Source organism: Anolis carolinensis, chromosome 3 (assembly GCF_035594765.1).
Source record: "Anolis carolinensis isolate JA03-04 chromosome 3, rAnoCar3.1.pri, whole genome shotgun sequence".
Taxonomy (NCBI): Eukaryota; Metazoa; Chordata; class Lepidosauria; order Squamata; family Dactyloidae; genus Anolis; species Anolis carolinensis.
The window spans coordinates 282,562,898-282,581,931 of NC_085843.1; the positions used below are offsets into that span (position 1 = coordinate 282,562,898).

The 19,034-nt window shown below is 42.3% G+C and overlaps 1 protein-coding gene and 1 long non-coding RNA gene across 2 annotated transcripts in view; one reads left to right on the forward strand and one right to left on the reverse strand.

Moving 5' to 3' along the window:
* Positions 1–879: 879 nt before the first annotated feature.
* Positions 880–8,945, forward strand: LOC134297927 (uncharacterized). Its single transcript, XR_010004900.1, has 2 exons — positions 880–6,154; positions 7,777–8,945. It is a non-coding gene; the product is annotated as an uncharacterized LOC134297927 (long non-coding RNA).
* Positions 8,946–14,810: 5,865 nt separating this feature from the next.
* Positions 14,811–19,034, reverse strand: part of psmd1 (proteasome 26S subunit, non-ATPase 1) — a 134,605-nt gene continuing 130,381 nt past the window's right edge. The window contains exons 23-25 of the mRNA XM_003226960.4: positions 17,207–17,353; positions 15,318–15,472; positions 14,811–15,039 (exon numbers count right to left, since the gene is read on the reverse strand). Of these exons, the coding sequence (XP_003227008.1) occupies positions 15,326–15,472; positions 17,207–17,353 (294 nt within the window). The 3' untranslated portion in view covers positions 14,811–15,039; positions 15,318–15,325. The remainder of the gene's footprint in view (positions 15,040–15,317; positions 15,473–17,206; positions 17,354–19,034) is intronic.

Here is a 19,034-nt window from a genome sequence, read left to right on the forward strand (position 1 = left end):
CATTGTTCTTATGGGACAGCCCGCACTACATTTGGCTACAGTTTTTCAATGGCTATTTCATTGAGTCTCAACCAATTCAACAGACATTATAATTGGTGACACATGCATTAGGAAAACACAGTACATGCTTTAGGTATATTCAAAGCCAATCTACCCACAGTCTTCAGTAATGTGGAATGGCTAAGTCAGTACATCATTCATCAACATGCCTAGGATGCAAATAAGCTCATCTCATAGCTATGATTTGATCTTCAGTTTGGCCAAAGGGCCGGGATGGAAGAAGAGACATCTCAATGTACCAAAACAGGATGCCTCATTGCAAGGGTTTCTGGCTGGAGCAAATGCGCTGGACTCCATCTGGAAAGAGGGCGGCATCAGTTCATACCCTCCCAACATTTGACAGATAGAAACGAGGAAATTATGGCCAAGGAGCATCAGCGTTTGGCCATGACAACTAAAATTATTAATGAGGAAAAACACACACAAATGTACAGACACTGCAGCAGTTTGCTTTTGCCTGAGCCAACTGGGAAAGGCAAGATTTTGTTTTCTGTTGAATTAATCCAGTGCAAACTATTGGAGCGCTTTGAGCTCTGTTTGCTGGAATTAAGGACAAAGGAGGAAAGTGGGAGGAGCAGACAGAAACCAAGACACTTAAAAGTAGATCAAGGATCAATCAAGACTGTCCTTACCAAATCTGGACCACTAATGGGCACGTAATGTCTCCTGTCTGTCTGTCAATCCCAAAAGTGAAGTTTCTGTAATAGAGCGAATACTTTCAAAGTAAGTACCACACAATTAAATAGGAAATAACACTTTCAAAACAGGAACAGAAAACTTTTCAAATTTTGGAACACAGTGTAATAATTCAGTCAAACCCAATATCCACATGTTTTGGACACCTTTTCTAAACTAATAGTTTAGGACTTGGCTTTTCTTCTGCTCTGTGGCTTTATAGTTCTCTATTACTTACCAAATAACGAATTAAGTATTGGGTTGTTGTATGTATTCCGGGCTGTATGGCATGTTTTAGAAGTATTCTCTCTTGACGTTTCGCCCACATCTATGGCAGGCATCCTCAGAGGTTGTGAGGCATGGAGAAAGTAGGCAAGGAAAGTTAATATATATCTGTGGAGAGTCCAGGGTGAGAGAAGAGTTCTTTGTCAGTTGGAAGTCAGCGTGAATGTTGCAGTTAATCACCTTAATTAGCATTGGAAAGGTTTGTCTCTTTCCTTTGTTCAGTCATAACAGAGCACTTGATGAACCAACCTGGACACAGTATATTATTTGAGAACACAGAAATGCTTGACCACTCCAACAACTATTTTTATAGATTTTGGAATATTTATATATCTGTATCTAGAGAGAGATGTCTTAGAGGCGAGATCCAAGTCAGAACACAAATTTCACCTATGCTTCATAGACATCTATGTTTGCACCCTCAAAGCAATTTTACACATAAGTTGTCGAAGGCTTTCATGGCTGAAATCACTGGTTTGCTGTGAGTTTTCCAGGCTGTTTGGCCATGTTCCAGAAGCATTCTCTCCTGACAACCTCTGAGGATGCCTGCCATAGATTTGGGTGAAATGTCAGGAGAGAATGCTTCTGGGGCATGGCCATACAGCCCGAAAAACTCACAGCAACCCAGTTTTACACACATTTTCAATAAATTTGTGCATACAACATTTTTACAAGCTAATCAGTAAGCAAAGGTGTCATTATCTCAAGTACCAGGTGGACAATTTTGGAATATTTTGGCATTCCGGATAAGGGGTCCTCAAACTGTATATTAAAACCCTTATGTGTGAGTAAAAATAATATATTTTAAAAGACTTCTAGAGAAGCAATTTCACTTTCAGAATGGCCCCATCCTCCCATCTTTCCTTCCGGCGGAAAGCGAAAACCGTTTTATTTGGGCAGGCTTTTTTTTTAACAAAGAAGGTTTTTAACATCAAGTGATTTTAGCTGTATGTTTTTTAAAGAATTTTAACTGTTAAATCTTTAATTAAGACCATTGATGTTTAATTCTATTTTAATGTTAGTACATTTTGGGGTTTTAAATTGTACTGAAGTGCTTTTATCGTAAGCCACTTTACATCTCCTTTGTGGAGAGATAAAGTGGGGTATAAATAAACATAATAAACATTATTATTATTATTGCTATTATTATTGATACGCAACAAGATTACTACACCACAAACAAGATCACTATGCTGGTTGTTGTATTGTATCCCACGTCGGACACTTCCTGAGTGTCTTGGACTATGTGATGCATCAGTGAATAATGCAAATCTGAGTAGGGTGGCCTTTTGCAGCTGACAGATGGTAATTTTGTCAGCGACTATTGTTTTCAAGTGCTGCCAAAGTCTTTAGGCCCTGCAACCAGTGTGCCAATCACCTCTGGGACCACCTTGACTGGCTTGTACCAGAGTCTTTGCAGTTCGAGCTTTAAATCCTCATATCGTGCCAGCATTTCCCTTTGCTTCTCATCGATTTTGCTATCATCTGGAATTGCAACATCGACAATCCATGCTTTGTTTTTTAAATAAATTCTTGTTGTTGTGGTTGTTGTTGTTATTATTATCATCATCATCATCATTATTGCAATGTTGTGTGATTCCGGCCATGAAAGCCTTCAACATTATTATTATTATTATTATTATTATTATTATTATTTATTATGACACAGCAAACAAGATAGATATGCTGGATTTCATATCACAAAATCACAAGTCGAACACTTCCCAAGTGTCTAGGACTGTGTGATGTATTTTCGGATGATGCGCGCAGATCCCAGCAGGGTGGCCTTTTGCAGCTGGCAGATCGTAATTTTGTCAATGTCTATTGTTTCCAAATGCCGGCTGAGATCTTTTGGCACAGCACCCAATGTGCCCATCACCACCGGGACCACCTGCACTGGTTTCTGCCAGAGTCTTTGAAGTTCAATCTTGAGGTCCTGATAGCGGCTGAGTTTTTCCTGTTGTTTTTCGTCAATGCGACTGTCAACTGGGATGGCAACATCAATGATCCAAACCTTGTTCTTTTCCACAACTGTGATGTCTGGTGTGTTGTGTTCTAGAACTTTGTCAGTCTGGATTCGGAAGTCCCACAGTATTTTTGCGTGCTCATTTTCCAATACTTTTGCAGGTTTGTGATCCCACCAGTTCTTTGCTGCTGGCAGGTGGTATTTGAGGCATAAGTTCCAATGAATCATTTGGGCCACATAGTTGTGCCTCTGTTTGTAGTCTGTCTGTGCAATTTTCTTACAGCAGCTGAGGATATGATCCATGGTTTTGTCGGTTTCCTTGCACAGTCTGCATTTTGGGTCATCAGCTGATTTTTCGATCTTGGCCTTAATTGCCTTTGTTCTGATGGCTTGCTCCTGGGCTGCAAGGATCAGGCCTTCTGTCTCTTTCTTCAGGGTCCCATTCGTGAGCCAGAGCCAGAGCCAGGTCTTCTCCTTATCAGCTTTTCCTTCAATTTTGTCAAGGAACTTTCCATGCAATGTTTTGTTGTGCCAGCTGTCAGCTCTAGTTTGTAGTGTGGCTTTCTTGTACTGGTTTTTTGTTTGCTGTGCTTTGAGGAGTTTCTAATTATTATTATTATTATTATTATTATTATTATTATTATTATTATTATTATTATTATTATGTGGCCAGTTCCCAAATCCATCCTGTCAGGATTTGACAAGAAGTCAAGTGTAAAAGCCTATCAAGGAGGTTAATTGTAAGGTCAAAATGATAAGGCAAGTTTCAGTACTTGATTAAAAGCAGTGCCAAAGAACCAGGGGTGAGGCAATGCAATATTTGATTGGCTGGGTCTTGTATAAAAGCAGGTCCGACAGTATGTTTGCTTTCTTCTTGATGGTATTGATGATAGTATTGATTGAGAGATCTGTGTTGGAGAAATTGCTGAGAGTAGGAGAAGGAGAAAGTGACTTTTGTACAGAGTTGTTCGAGTCTGTGTTACTGAAGATAAAAGCCGCCTTGATTTTGGAACAAAACCTCTGTCGTTTTGCCTGTGTGTGCGATTTAATCAGGTATTTCCAGACAACCGAATGGGCAAACTTTGGCCCTCCAGGTGTTTTGGACTTCAACTCGCACAATTCCTAACAGCCTATCGGCTGTTAGGAATTGTGCGAGTTGAAGTCCAAAACACCTGGAGGGCCAAAGTTTGCCCATGCCTGATTTAAGATATTTAAGAGCCAGCTTTCCTTGTTCATAGAATGAACACAGAATCCCAAACCCTTCCCTATCAGTCTCTCCATCCCAGAAGTGTGCAAATACCTGCCTGAGCAAAACCGCAGCCGTGTTTGGCAGGGCGAGACCCCCTCCTCGCATGCCTCATCGGCCGCCCAGCAGGATCCACCTCAACCGAGGGCTAAGCAAACGCCGCTTTCACTGGGCTCCGTTTGTCTGGGCCCTCCAAGCGTGACATTATAGACCCCGGCGCTGTTCATTGAATTTATGGCCCTTGGCAACCCATGCCAAGGCAAAGAGAGAAATACATAAACGGACAGATGCATGTGTACACATTGCTCACACACAGACCCTGCTGCAGATGTGAATTGGGAGAGGGAACGCAGCCATCAGTATACATGGGTTCTGCATCCACTGATTTAACCAACCATGGCTTGAAAATATTCGGGAAACAAATCCAAAAAAGAATGATTTTTTTTTTTTACTATGGGCAAAAGCATTACGAGGATTACACACCGGCTGCTCAGGGTTTGCAATTCAAGCAAAAGGCAACAAATGAGAAAAGTACTGGTGGTGGCACAGTGTGTTAAAGCGCTGAGCTGCTGAACTTGTGGACCAAAAGGTCCCAGGTTCAAATCCTGGGAGCGGAATGAGCGCCCGCTGTTAGCCCCAGCTCCTGCCAACCTAGCAGTTCGAAAACATGCCAATGTGAGTAGATCAATAGGTACTGCTCTGGCGGGAAGGTAACGGCGCTCCATGCAGTCGTGCCGGCCACATGACCTTGGAGGTCTCTACGGACAACACCTTCGGCTTAGAAATGGAGATGAGCACCAACCCCCCGAGTCGGTCACGACTGGACTTAACGTCAGGGGAAACCTTTACCTTAACCTACTTATTTTCACATTTTTCAAGATAGTTCTCTTACCCTGAGATTCCTCCTTTTACCTGGGCTAGGCTCTGGGATCTGGCAACTCTATCCCAAAGGGGGTTGATTGTAACACATTCATATTCTCAAATAACTTCTATAACTTCACTTAGGATACTAAATCTTCACTACTAGCCACTGACCACTAAGTTGCCTTTAGTTTTATGATCCATAAGTAACATGTATGTCTTGTCAAAGGCTTTCATGGCCAGAATCACTGGGTTGCTGTGAGTTTTCCAGGCTGTCTGACTATGTTGCAGAAGCATTTTCTCCTGACGTTTCGCCCACATTTATGGCAGGCATCCTCAGAAGCTGTGAGGTCTGCTGGAAACTAGGCAAGTGGGGTTTATATATCTGTGGAAGGTCCAGGTTGGGAGAAAGAACTCTTGTTTGTTTAAGGCAAGTGCGAATGTTGCAACTGACCATTTTGATTAGCACTGAATGGCTTTTCAGCTTCAATGCCTGGCTGCTTCCTGCCTGGGGGAATTGTTTGTTGGGAGGTGATTAGCTAGCCCTGATTGTTTCGTGTTTGGAATTCCCGTTTTTGAGTGTTGTTCTTTGTGGATTTCAAGCCATTGAAATCCACAAGTATGTGAATAGTTTCACTAGAAAGGGGGAAATTGTGAAAATGAACAAAATCTGGCTACCAGTATTTCTTTTAAAAAATTCAAAAATCATGACAGTAAATAAAGAACAACACTCAAAAACATGGGAATTAAAGACAGGAAACAATCGGGGCCAGCTAATCACCTCCCAACAAATGATTGCCCCAGGCAGGAAGCAACCAGCCATTGAAGTTGCAAGGCCATTCAATCCTAATCAAGTGGCCAACTGCAAAATTCACACATTTAAACAGGCAAGAGTTTTTTCTCCTAGACATCATTCCACAGATATCTAAATCTCATTTGCCTTGTTTCCAACAGACCTTACAATCTCTGAGGATGCCTACCAGAGATGTGGGCGAAACGTCAGGAGAGACTGCTTCTGGAACATGGCCATATAGTTTGGAAAACTCACAGTTACCCAACATGTATGTATGTTACGAGCTGAACCTGGTGTTTTCCCCAACCAGACTTTGACAAATTGATGTTTCTAGCCATTTCTAATGTGAAAACTTTGCATCCCTTGCTGTTATTGTTCTAACTCACTCAGAGGGACAAACATTTTTTCTCGTGAAATGCATCCAGGATTCCAGAAAGAGAAACGACAGAATGTTTTTCCCCCATCAGACATGCGCATGTCTTTCACTTCCTCCAGCTTCTCAAGAGGGATCCATTAGGGGCAGGCAGAGCTGCTGATGAGGGAGAGGTTCTTAATTTCCTCCCCAATTAGGCCTAACGAGGTGGGATGGCACAATGGACCAGCTTTCCTTGAAGGCAATGGTGGGTCTGTATAACACACGCCTTCCAACATTTCCATGAAAACTGGCCCATGTGTGACCAAGAGGCATCAGAGCATGGTCAAGTTGGCTAATTCTGTTTTAATATTTGCATATTTGTATATTACTAGCTGTGCCCAGCCACGCGTTGCTGTGGCGTTGTCTGGTGGTGTTGGTGAAAACTTGTTGAGGCTGGATGGCCATCTGTCAGGAGTGCTTGGATTGTGTCCTACTGCATGGTAGAAGGAAGTTGATCTGGATGATCCTTAAGGGTCACTCCAAACCTTAGGATTGTATGATGATGTTATTATTATTATTATTAGTATTAATATTGAGAGCTGGGTGGCCATCTGTTGGGAGTGCTTGGATTGTGTCCTGCATGGCAGAATTGGGTTTAACTGGATGGCCTTTAGGGGTGTCTCCTAACTGTCTGATGCTATGATTCGATGTGTATTATTATTGTGCAGATATTGGATGGCCATCTGTCAGGAGTGGTTGGATTGTGTCCTCCTGCATGATATAGGGAAGTTGAACTGGATGATCCTTAGGGGTATCTGCTAACCTAAGTTTGTATTATTATTATTATTATTATTATTATTATTATTATTATTATTATTATTATTATGAAGCTGGGTGGCCATCTGTTGGGCTGAGTAGGTTGCTAGGAGACCAAGTGGGCAGAGCTTAGCCTTCTAACTGGCAGCAATTGGATAAAAACAATTATTCCTCTCCCTCTAATTAGGACTTTATTTTTCTTTTCTTTTTGTTGTATGAACGTAGAGGCACGGATGAGGGGTTGTGTTGCCAAGTTTAGTGTTTCTGGGATGTGTAGTTTTGTTGTTTTGTCCGCTGCCCTGATGCCATCACTCTTTTATATATATAGATGAATTGTATACTAATGCTTTTATGCCAAGCTGCTTTGAGTTCCGTTCGGGAGATTAAGCGGGGTATAAATATAATAATGATGATTCAGGAGGAAGAGCACACAGGCTAGGAGATCTTCTGCATTTGAGAACCTCCTCTTAAACAACAAACACTGTCACCATTCTGTGTGGGTCACATAGACCTTAAGTAAGAATAACCATGTACTCATTGAATTTTGCTCATGCAGTTTTTCGTTATCCACTCAATTCTTAAGTTCTATGAAATACTGATGTTTAGAATAATCTTTTATCTATCTCAGCAAGTGCTGGGAGTAGGTAGGACTGAGAGCAACGCTGGGGCTTGGTAGTTCCTTTGGCTAAAGTTCTTGTTCGTTGTTTGTTTGCCTTCAGGCTCAGTTTCGTGGAATCATAAAGAGTTGGAAGAAATTTTAAGGTTTCTCCTGTCCACCCACACTCTGCTATCTAGGAACATACAATCAGACCACTCCCAATAGATAGCCATCCAGCCTCTGCTTAAAAATCTCCACTGGACTCCAAGGCAGGATATGCTACCGCTGAACAGCTCTTTCCATCAGGATTTCAGGGCTCATCCTAGCTCTGTTTCCCACTTGGGAGGATATTGTGGAGCTGAAAGTCCAGTCCTACCCTACAAGCCAACACATAAGACAAATCTCATTGATTTCGCCGGGTCTACTTTAACAACACTGCAGTGTGAAGAATGAGTTATAGAGAAGGGAAGCGCCGCCCTGGCAGTATTTATGTCGGAAGATTCGTCTCTCCGTCCAAACAGGCACCGTGTCTTGCCAAGAGTCCGGTGCCCAGGAACCGTCAGGTTTGTTTTCCTGAAATGTGGTCTCACTGACAATAAATCAGAGAGTTAGAAAAACATTTAGCAAAAGGAAAGCAGGGAAAGAAAGAAAGAAAATCCTCCAGTGCCCCAAAGCAGTGATGATGATCGGTAGTTGGCCCAAGCAAGAAAGCAAGCAAATCACCCCGATCGGATGGATAGATTGAGCCTTGCATGGGATGGAAAGAAAGACATACTCTTTCCATAGTAAAACCTGGTTATTGAAAGGAAAAGCTTAGGGCCTGCCTGCATCAAGGGTGGTCGAGGCTAGGAAAAAGCAGAGGAGAAATTAAACTTAAATCTGCTTTTTAACATATGTGTTTTAATAGGTAAAATACATCAATAAAAGCGTAAGACCATGTTGCATCATGTCTTGAGGAGAATTGTTAATGTGGGATTTGTGTATTGAGTGTTTAAATGCAATTTGTGCCATGCTTGTATTGCAACTGATTGCATCATCCAGAATGTACCATAGTGTGAAAAGAGTTAATTGCCAAGAAGCTATGATGACCTTGATGTGTGGCTGGAACTAGGGAGTATCCAGACACAAGTGTTTGTGCATAACGATTGCATCCGTTCAGTTGAGTTCTGTCTGCCTAGAGTTCGAGTCAAGTTCTGTTGGAGAACAGAGCAGTCCTGTGTTCATCTGTCATCTGCAAGTCTGTTTGTGTTGATTATGGCTGAATACAGTAAAACTTTGTAAATAGTTTTACCAACATCTCTGAGTGTCTCTTTGTTCTGCGTTCCACTGCTTCCATCCAACTACTGCTGCGCTGCAAATACTCTGACAATTGGTTATGGGCCCAGCACGCTTCAGCACAGCACGCTTCCACTTGCCACAAATAGTTGGCAAGAAATAATGATGATGTTGTTTCTGGACTGCTTGAGACATGTAATCTTCGGGAGTTGCTATGCTGACCATTAGCCAAAATCCAATACAGCGGTGATTCTGGTACCTTTTCTGATACAAAGTTATCTTTGAAAACTCATTTGTTTCTTCATTAAACACATGATTAAAAAACATCATGCAGAGGTAAAGAAGAAACATGCTGTTGGAAGTCCCCATAGTTTTTCTATCGAAGATCACTGATCTCTATCAAAACAAGGTCTATTTGGCTTCATCAGAGAAGGTCAGAAAATATCTCAAAGGAAGAATTTTTATGGTGAAGAATTGAAATTTTATGGTTTCCTTTTACAGCCTTCGTCCCTGATATTCCTTGATCTTTTTTGTGACATAAAACATTCTCACAGCAGTATTCAGAATAAAAGATGCAGAAAGATGCATTTAATGTCATAGAATTTTTGTTTTTCCTGCATTTTTCAACCATGTTTGCCAGATGAAGAAGTTAATATAACAAATTTTGCCTCTTTTTATTGGCTTAATAAAGAGAGTTGAACTATGACTCTGGAGACCAGAGTTTGAAACCCGACTCAGCCATGGAAACCTATTGGCTTGTCCTTGGGCAATCACACTCTCTCAGCCTCAGAGGAAACCAAGAGCAAAGCCTCTCTGAGTAAATCTAGCAAGAAAACCCCACGATAAAAAAGAATCTGAAGACACACAAGACTGAGGATGAGGATTCACATGAGTGGAACTGTTTTTAAAAATCTTACAGGTAGAAAAGTCAAAGCATTGGGGAGGAAACTAGGTAGTCTTTTCCCAGTGCACTAGTTTTTTAGCTGCAGGGATTTTTTGTTGTTGGTATGGAAAGGCATTTTGTTGTGCGTGCAGCTCTGAGGGGAGCAGCCTAGAAACCGGATTACTGTTTTGGGAGATGTTTATGGGGATGATGCCCAGGACTGATTGACATCCCATTGGGATCACAGTGCCTTCTGGACCCATTTCACTTTGGCAGCAATACAGGATGTGACACTGATGCAAACTTGGTAGGTATTCTCCATTTGCAACCTGGGCCCCCTCTACACTGCCATATAAAATCCAGATTATTTGCTTAGAACTGGATTATGTGGCAGTATAGACTAATATAGTTGTCAGGTTCTCTTCTCCCAGTTGTGCTGTGGGTCAGTCTTCCACCAGAAAAAGCACCAAGACATACACTGGTAGATTCCAACTAGTTTTATTGTACAGAATACCAGAACCTTCTCTTTGGCCCATTTATATAGGGGCTCTCACATACCAGAGGGTAATTGAGGTTTTATAGCTGGCCCCTGTTCTTTGTCAGCTGACCGGAGATGTCAAAGATTGGAGATCATGACAATAGTCCAATTCAAAGCAGATAATCTGGATTATCTGCTTTGATAACCTGGGCTATATGGCAGTGTAGAAGGGGTCTGAATTACTATGGTGGAGTACCATATTATTTCTCTTGGAACTATCCAGCAAAGTAGTTTTTACCATATAAGGATTCTTATTCAATCAGAGGCAGATTCTTGTGACCCATCTCAACCTTCCTAAACCCATACCTAGATGTATTGGGACTTGCACACAAGCAATTCTAGGCAGCTGTGGGGAAGCCCCATAGCTTCAACACTCCAAGGACTGAGATGTGGATGATGACCAAATTGATGTGAATTATGAGCTCCAATTGTCTCTGTGATTTTTTGGCACCCACTGAATTTTTTTGCCTGTATCTGAAGATAAAAGGATCCTGCCCCCAAGCAGGAAGAGTGAAAGTAAGCAAGAATGATAGGTTCATGCCTTAATTTGCCCAGTCTTCTTCTGCCAAAGCACAACACCCTTCCTTCTCCTCCCGAAAGTCCATCTGAATCAACACCTCTTATCTCCTCATGACATGATGAACAACCATAAAATCAACAGTTGCCCTCCCTAAAGAGTTATGCACTTTCCTCTCCTCGTTGGAAACATGACAAGGCATTGAAAACCTCATTCTCCCTCTTGGATCTCCCAGAATAGGCGGCCAAAGAAAACCTCAGATGTGTCATCTTAGACCATGACTCTACTTTGGAGGTATCTTTAGCACAATGAGTCCTGAAATCCAAAGGAAATTCCAGAAGACAGCAGCCGCTGATATAGGTTAATGTTCTTATTAAAAGGAGGAATAGTTATTAATAGCTTGACAATGCATACTTAACTCATCTAGACAGCAAACTTACTCAGAGAAGGGGGAAAAAAGCAATGTATCCTCTCCTTGGCCTCTACCTTCAACAACTTGCCAGTGAATGACGATTCAGGGAGCTGTGAGAGGGGAGTTCTTTGAGAAAAGACTTAAGATATTCAGTCTCGAAACAAACCTTCCTAACTTCCATCTGATCGACATTTCATGAGACTCTCTATTTTCTTTGTTGGCTGACTTCTCCAAAACTATGTTATCTTTCTCCCTGAGAAGAGAAAATATGCAAACATTTATGTGCAGGATACAACGGCCAAGATTTTACAGTGGAGCATTTAAAAGACTGGAAATGAATTGCCTTTTTGTGGTAACAAGAGGAAAAATATTAACAATGGGATAAAAAGTAAAATTACAGGCAAAAGATATAGAGGAAGCATCTGAAACAGTGGTTCCCAACCTGTGGGCCGTGAGAACAAAAATCCGGTCTGCAAACCTCCTTCCTCTTTTATTTATTTTGCTTCCGCTCCTTTCCGCAGAGATGACCAACTGATGTGGTCTAGCCAATGCATTTTCTGAATTGGCACCCCAAATAACCAAACCAAATTTAAAGATGACCAAAAGCTGATTTGCAATCCTTTTGGTACTATTGTTGGAGAGTGGTCCCCAGTCAAAGTGGTCCCTGGTTAAAAAAAAAAAAGGTTGGGAACCATTGATCTAAAACTACGGGTAGGGAAGCTGGAAATCATCATCTTCCCCTTTCTCCCTGTTCCTGTTTCCTTTTGTGCAGTTGTTTCCAAGTTCTTTACAAATTTCTGTAGTTTCATGTTTTTATATTCCTTTATGTGGTTATATAGTATGGAAAATTCTTAATAAAAAATAATTGAAAAAAACAAGCAAATGGAGTGTAACGCCATGCAATTCCATATACTCTTTGTGCCTTAACAATTGTCAAGCAATAGGCAAACTGGGAAAGTTTCAGGGAAGGTTTTTTAGATGAGGCAAAGCAGCTGATCTTGGTTCAAAAGAGGAAAGAAACAAGGCATTGTCATAAATGGTGTAGGCCCCATTCAGAGCCCAGACCAGGGTTTTTTTTTGTGTCAGGAGCGACTTGAGAAACTGCAAGTTGCTTCTGGAGTGAGAGAATTGGCCGTCTGCAAGGATGTTGCCCAGGGGATGCCCAGATGTTTTGATGTTACCATCCTTGTGGGAGGCTTCTCTCATGTCCCTGCATGGAGCTGGAGCTGATAGAGGGAGCTCATCCGCACTCTCCCCGGGTTGGATTTTGAACCTGGCAACCTTCAGGTCAGCAACCCAACCTTCAAGTCACAAGTCTTTAACCCACTGCGCCACTGGGGGCTCCTTGCCCAGACCAGTGACAGTCTTACCATCCGATTTACCTCTTCCCATGATTAAACCATAGCAAATCCCAGGGTTTGATAGCTGCTGGGGTGTTAAGTTTCGGAAAGGGAAAAAAAGGGATACGGAATAGCGCTGGACCAAAACAGTTACAAGCTGAAAACATATGCACATAAAAAGATACAGTCATGTGGCTAATAGGATACCACTTAATGCTCCTGAATGAGAAAGAAATGAAAGCTGGGAGCATAGTTTGTGGAGGAGACCCATTCCAACAAGGCCTCAAATATTGCAGCTTGCAAATTTAACAGTTTGTGATTTATTTTTGTTCCCTCCTTTTTCTGCTTTGACTTCAGCCCCCCACTGGGAAACTGGCATTGAACCCAATTGGGATGGAAGAGTACCCTTCTCTACATTAGACCACCTGCACAACTATAACCATTACATTCCAATTACATGCAAGAGAGTTCTTTATTCTGGCCCAGTCTTGCCTTCTCCAACCTGTCTGGACCAAGAAAGGAATCTGACTCATCGCTGTCAGAAAACCAACAGGTCCAGCTTCCTCCAACATTTCTGAACAGCCATTGGGCGTGCTGCAATTCCTGCCTGCCATACAGTTATTTTAGGGCACCTTATCCACTCTCAGGGAAGACCTAAAATCCTAAGAGTGGTAGCCTCTCATGGGCTTCTTTTTGCTAGTTTTTGGAACTATTTGGGCCAGCCACCTGTTTGGCCATCAAGATGCTATTTCTCCCCCTGGCAGGGCAACCGCTTCCATAAACAGCTGCACAAAAGGCAGACAGTGGGAAGCCCAGTGACTCAGAAGAGCCTGGGCTTTTGCCCTAAGTTTTTGGCCTACTTGGCTTGTCTTTCAACAGTCAAATTTAAAAGCATGTGAGGTATGAGGTGTTGTGGTAATCTCTGAGCGGTTAGACTCAATTTAACCCTCTCTGGGGGAGATTCCACCAAAAGGCAGGAGAGTAGCAAAAGCAAAAGCTTTCAAATGCAACAGTTACTTACACGGGGAGAGCAAAGAGAAGCCTTTGTCTATTTAGGATTGCAATGGACTGCAGAGTCTCAGTAAAAGTTCAAAAAGTATTTATTCAGGTAAAAAGAACTCCATTGTAGATAGAAAGGCTTGGGAGCTGTCTAGTCTACTCTAGACTGGTTTCTAAGGAAAAATAATGTTGAAGTGGGAATGATTGTATATAGAGTTGTTTAAATGTAATTGAATTATAGTGTTGCAATGTGAACTGGAGATTGCATCATGCACTGTCTGCTGTCCACTATGCAAGTGTGTAAAGAGTTAACTGTGTATTGCATCAGACAGCAGAGGTGGTTATAAATAGCTCCTTGTGTTATCTCTCTCTCTCTGCCTCTCTGCAATCTGTCTGTGTATATCGTCTTGAGAGTTATCCATTGGTTAGTAAACTTTTTGTAGATAGCCAAACAGGCTATCTTGTTATTGGTGCCAGTGATTCTTCGTTGATCTTCCGCTGTATGTGTGTTTATCCAAACCGCGCACTCTGACAAATAAGAAAGGAAAAATAACAAACATCTACATAGTTACATCTTGCCAGGAGAGATGGCGAGATGCTTCTTGTTAGCTTGAAGAACAAAGGGAGAAGAGAGAACCAAAATGGTTCCAACCTCATGGTCCAGTTTATTGGGGCCATAAAAGACATTCTGACCAATGGGAAGTTAGTGTCCCTAGAGATTCACATTTCTACTAACTTCAAAATAAGGGATGTGACATAAACAGGATAGAGTGAAACACAGTAAAGCCTGTCTAGGCATGCTTTGGAAACAGGGAAAGGATTCCCTCAATCTAATTCTATCATCTATCTAACTACATCTAGACTTGAGTAGTCCAGGATGATTCCCAACATGAGGAAGCCTGTAAGTCAAGAGTGCCTTAGGAGCAAATCCCTCTGTGCCAAGAGCAGGGGAAATAAAGGTGAACTGAAAGGTGGTACTGTCTGAATATAAATGCACGCTTGCAGGGTCTCTTCTTTGAGACCTAGCACTGCTCAAGAGCTCCCAGGTAAGAAAGTAATAATGCCACTTTGAAAACAAGCCTTGGGAAAGTTTGTTTGTTGGACTACAACTCTCTGAATCTCCCACTGGGAGGAAATTCCCACCACAACCTGGCAGGAGTAACTCAAAGAGTGCAATTGCTGCTGCATGAGGCTTTTTTATTTTATTTTATTTTGAAAACAGATTTCTTTGTGTTAAAGAGTACATGAAAGAGAGCACAGTTTTCCCTCCACATATTTTTGCCAACCATAAAATGTAGACCGCCTGCCAGCGCAGAAGCATCAGGGCATGCACCGTGCGCTGCCATCCGCAGCAGGGACCTCCTCCGGGAAGGTTTTCCCACATCAGACGTAGTGCCAAACGTCTTCGAGGGCCACATCCCTGCAAAGAGAGAGGAAAAGTGGGAGCCTATGTGGCTTGCTGTATTTACATCAGGCATGGGCAAACCTGGGCCCTCCAGGTGTTTTGGACTTCAACTCTCACAATTCCTAACAGCCTACCAGCTGTTAGGAATTGTGGGTGTTGAAGTCCAAAACACCTGGAGGGCCCAAGTTTGCCGGCTGTTAGGAATTGTGAGAGTTGAAGTCCAAAACACCTGGAGGGCCCAGGTTTGCCCATGCCTGGGCCAGGAGGAGGTTTCAAGCCCCTTTCATACTTACCCTGCATCCTAATCATCAATGTACTCAAAGGGCTCTGGGGGCTCTGGCTCCTGCTCCTCTTCCTCGATCTTCGGCCCATGAGCCGCCACAGGCTCCACGAGCTCTTCTGTGTCCTCGCTGGTGTCTCTCAAGACAATGATGCCTCCAATGGAGAGCTGGAAAAGAGGAGGCACAAATGCTCCAGATTAAGGACACAGCGCCGAAATGAAGAAAGATTCCTCCACTTTTAATTACTTGTTGAAAGGAACAGCACACCCTGCGAAGGGAGGAGATGGGCAAACCTGGCCAGAACCAGCCAATTACAACAAGCGTGGTCTTTGAAGGAGGAAAGATACAAAACTGGGGCTTGTCGCCAACAGAGTTTGCACAGAGATATGGGAAACTATAGCAGAAAGATGGAGGGTAAGACCCCAGAGAGACAGGGAAAAGATGGAATAGAGGTGGGATACTCAGCTGGGAGGAGAATGGAATAAGGTTTTGGAGAGCTCTGATTAAATACTTCATACTTTAATGGATGATGTAATTGTATACATGATATTAATACAATACCGGGCGCAGGCTGGTTAGTAGCCAGCTGCAATAAATCACTATGACCAAGAGGTCATGAGTTCGAGGCCAGCCCGTGTCGGAGTGAGTAATGGAGCAGCTCTTGAATATTTTATTTAAAGACCCTAAAAATCCCTTACCTAGATGACCCTTACTCAAAAATCTTGTTTTTCCATGAAAGTGTTGACAGGACATGTGTTGCCTGACATTTGCTCTTTGCTCACAATATAAGGTCATGCAAACTGCAGTAATGATTTGGCTGCTGAATGATGCATACGTGGGATCAACTATGAACATGTCACCTGAGGATAGTGCATACGTGGAGCAAACTATGGACACTTCACCTGATGTGAGGAGTTGCAAGGCAACTACGCATGTCCAAAAGGATTATAATAGTCAGCAAATTCCATTGTCAGTTAGCTTTCTGCTCATGCTTCTGTAAAATTGTATAAATTGGAAAGCCACTACAGGCAAGGGGTGGCATTGCATTTTCTGAGCATTAGCTAACATTGTCACCTGTTCTTGGCCAAAAGTAAACTATCTTGAAGACAACTTCTGATGTCAGTCTGCTTTCTTCACCTGCATCCAAACGAAATTCTGCAACATGAGCACCCGACCATAAAATAAAAAGTAGCCCTGCTCGTTGTTGATCTAAGCAACCCGAAAGATAGTTGCATATATCAAGTAGGAAATTTAGGTACCACTTATGTGGGGAGGCTAATTTAATTAATTTACATCATAAAATCGTTCAGCAGCGTTTGGAATGAGGAAGTATCCAAGGACTCGGCGTCACAGTGGATGATGAAGCAGCTGCTCCCCCTGTGGCCGGAATCAAGCGTACCCTCATGAAGGTGGAAGCTGGAGAAGGTTAAATTGCCTCTATGTCTCTGACTCTGTCTTTATGTTCATATGGCATTGAATGTTTGCTATGTATGTGTACATTGTGATCCTCCCTGAGTCCCCTTCGGGGTGAGAAGGGCGGAATACAAATACTGTAAATAAATAACAATTCCACAGGCTGAGCATCCATTACTCATAAGTCTGAAATATTCTAAAATTGTCCACATTTGGCTGAGATGGTGACACCTTTGCTTCCTGATGATTTGGTGTATACAGACACCAGAAAATGTGTATAAGGTGATCATAAAACATATTTATTTCGTGTTTAGACTTGGGCCCCATCACCAAGATATCTCATGAGGTACATATGTGCAAATACAGGTATTAAAAAAATAATAATTCAAAATCAAAAAATACTTCTGGTTCTAAGCAATCTCCTTGTCTATGGATGCTGATCCCTTCTCTGCAGAATAAAGGGTCTGCCAAAGGAGAGTTGGACTTACAGGTTTGAAAGGCTGATATCGGCAGCTCTCCAGCATAGTGAGAACCTTGAGCTGGGCCGGCATCACCCGGGCTGGATTGTCGAGGATTTGGAAGGACGGCTCGGGCTCTTTCTTCTTTTCCTTCTCTTCCTTCTTCTCAGTTTCATCCTATTGAGGCACAGGGGGAATGAAATAAATCAAATGGGGTGTAAGAAAAACAAGAGCCAAAGAAGAATACTTTCCAGTAAGTACTCAGACTCAGTTTCCTTCTCCACAATGCCTTGACTGGACCCAATCCCAGGTCCTTGTTTGCCACAGTTGCCAAGAATCATAGATCTGGAAGAGACCACAAGCGTCATCCAGCTGGACCGCCCGCCATACATAAAACATAACCAAATCCTCCTGACACAGGCGGCCAAGTAGCCTCTGGATTTGAACTTTCTTGCTATTCTGCTGGACTTCCAGGCAAAGAAAGCATAGACCACCGTGCAACACTACTAACCCATCAGGAAAGTTCTTCCTAATGTTTAAGCAGAATCTCTTTGTAAGGAGCTAATAATGACTGAAGCCCAATTTGGAAAGATGCAACCACCAAAGACTCAGGGAAGAGACCTTTTACTTTAAAAGGTAGCATAACTTGGTGCAGAATATATGCGACAGAGGCTTAGATGTTAGAAGAACAATAACAAGTTTATTCAGGCACAGAGCTTAGTGGTTACAATATTGTTTCTCACTTAGAGGTATTCTTACTAACAGTTACAATACTAGAACGAGATGAATCAACTCTCTAAAGTAGCACTTCTTTTACTTAAAGTAGTTAAAACTTCTTCCTCTGCCACTTTTAAACCATTACTTCAATGGATCTCTGTGAGTCCAGCTGGGATTGGTTCCCAAAGTCTGAAACTTGGACTATCCAGTGACTTCAAACCACAGTCACCCCTGTGATATACTATCACAGATCCTCTGTGCCTTTCCAAGACACAGATTACATTAAATAAGTCACCAAACTTATTTAAAACCGACTCAAAATGAACAATTGAGTCTCCTTGATCCCATCAACCTGGAATCAATCTTCCCTGTGCCTCATCAGAGCACAGACTGACTTTCTTTTTTAAACTCTGCACTCCTTCAACTAAACAGCAGTTGGCTCCGCCTACTTCTTCATGGCAACTAGCCTTTGAGTGCTGAGATGCAATAACTGTAATACTTACCCTTTTAAAACATAAACACACAATTAAACATAACATCTGTAAACCAAAATTCGTACTTCATTACACTCTTGTCCTGCAATTTGTTCCATTGTTCCAATGCGTGTCCTACTCTCTGGAGCAAAGGAACCCAAGCTTGTTGCTTCCTTTCCAATATTTAAACATGGCTCTCATGTCCCCTTCTCTCAGCCTATTCTCCAAGCTAAACATCCCCAGCTCCCTAAGCCACTCCTTGTAGGACTTGGCTTCCAGACCTTTGACTATTTTGGCCACCTTTCTCTGGACACTTTCCAGCTGATCAATGTCGTTCTTGAATTGCTTTGCCCAAAATGCCTGACCACAGAGGAACAGAGTGGAACTATGACTTCCCTTGATCTAGACACACTTCACATTAGCTTTCCTAGCTGTGGCATCACACTGTTGACTCAAGTTCACTTTGGATCTTCTAAAACTCCTAAATCCCTTTCACAAGGACTGTTTCCAAGCCTGATGTCACCCATCCTATATCTGTGCAATTCATCTCTTTTCTGCCAAAGTGTTCCATTTTATGAAAGTTCATTTTATTAGCTTTGGCCCAACTCTGAAATGGAGCAGAGACATTTTTGATAGGGCAAATACATTTCTGATGGGCCAACTCTCAG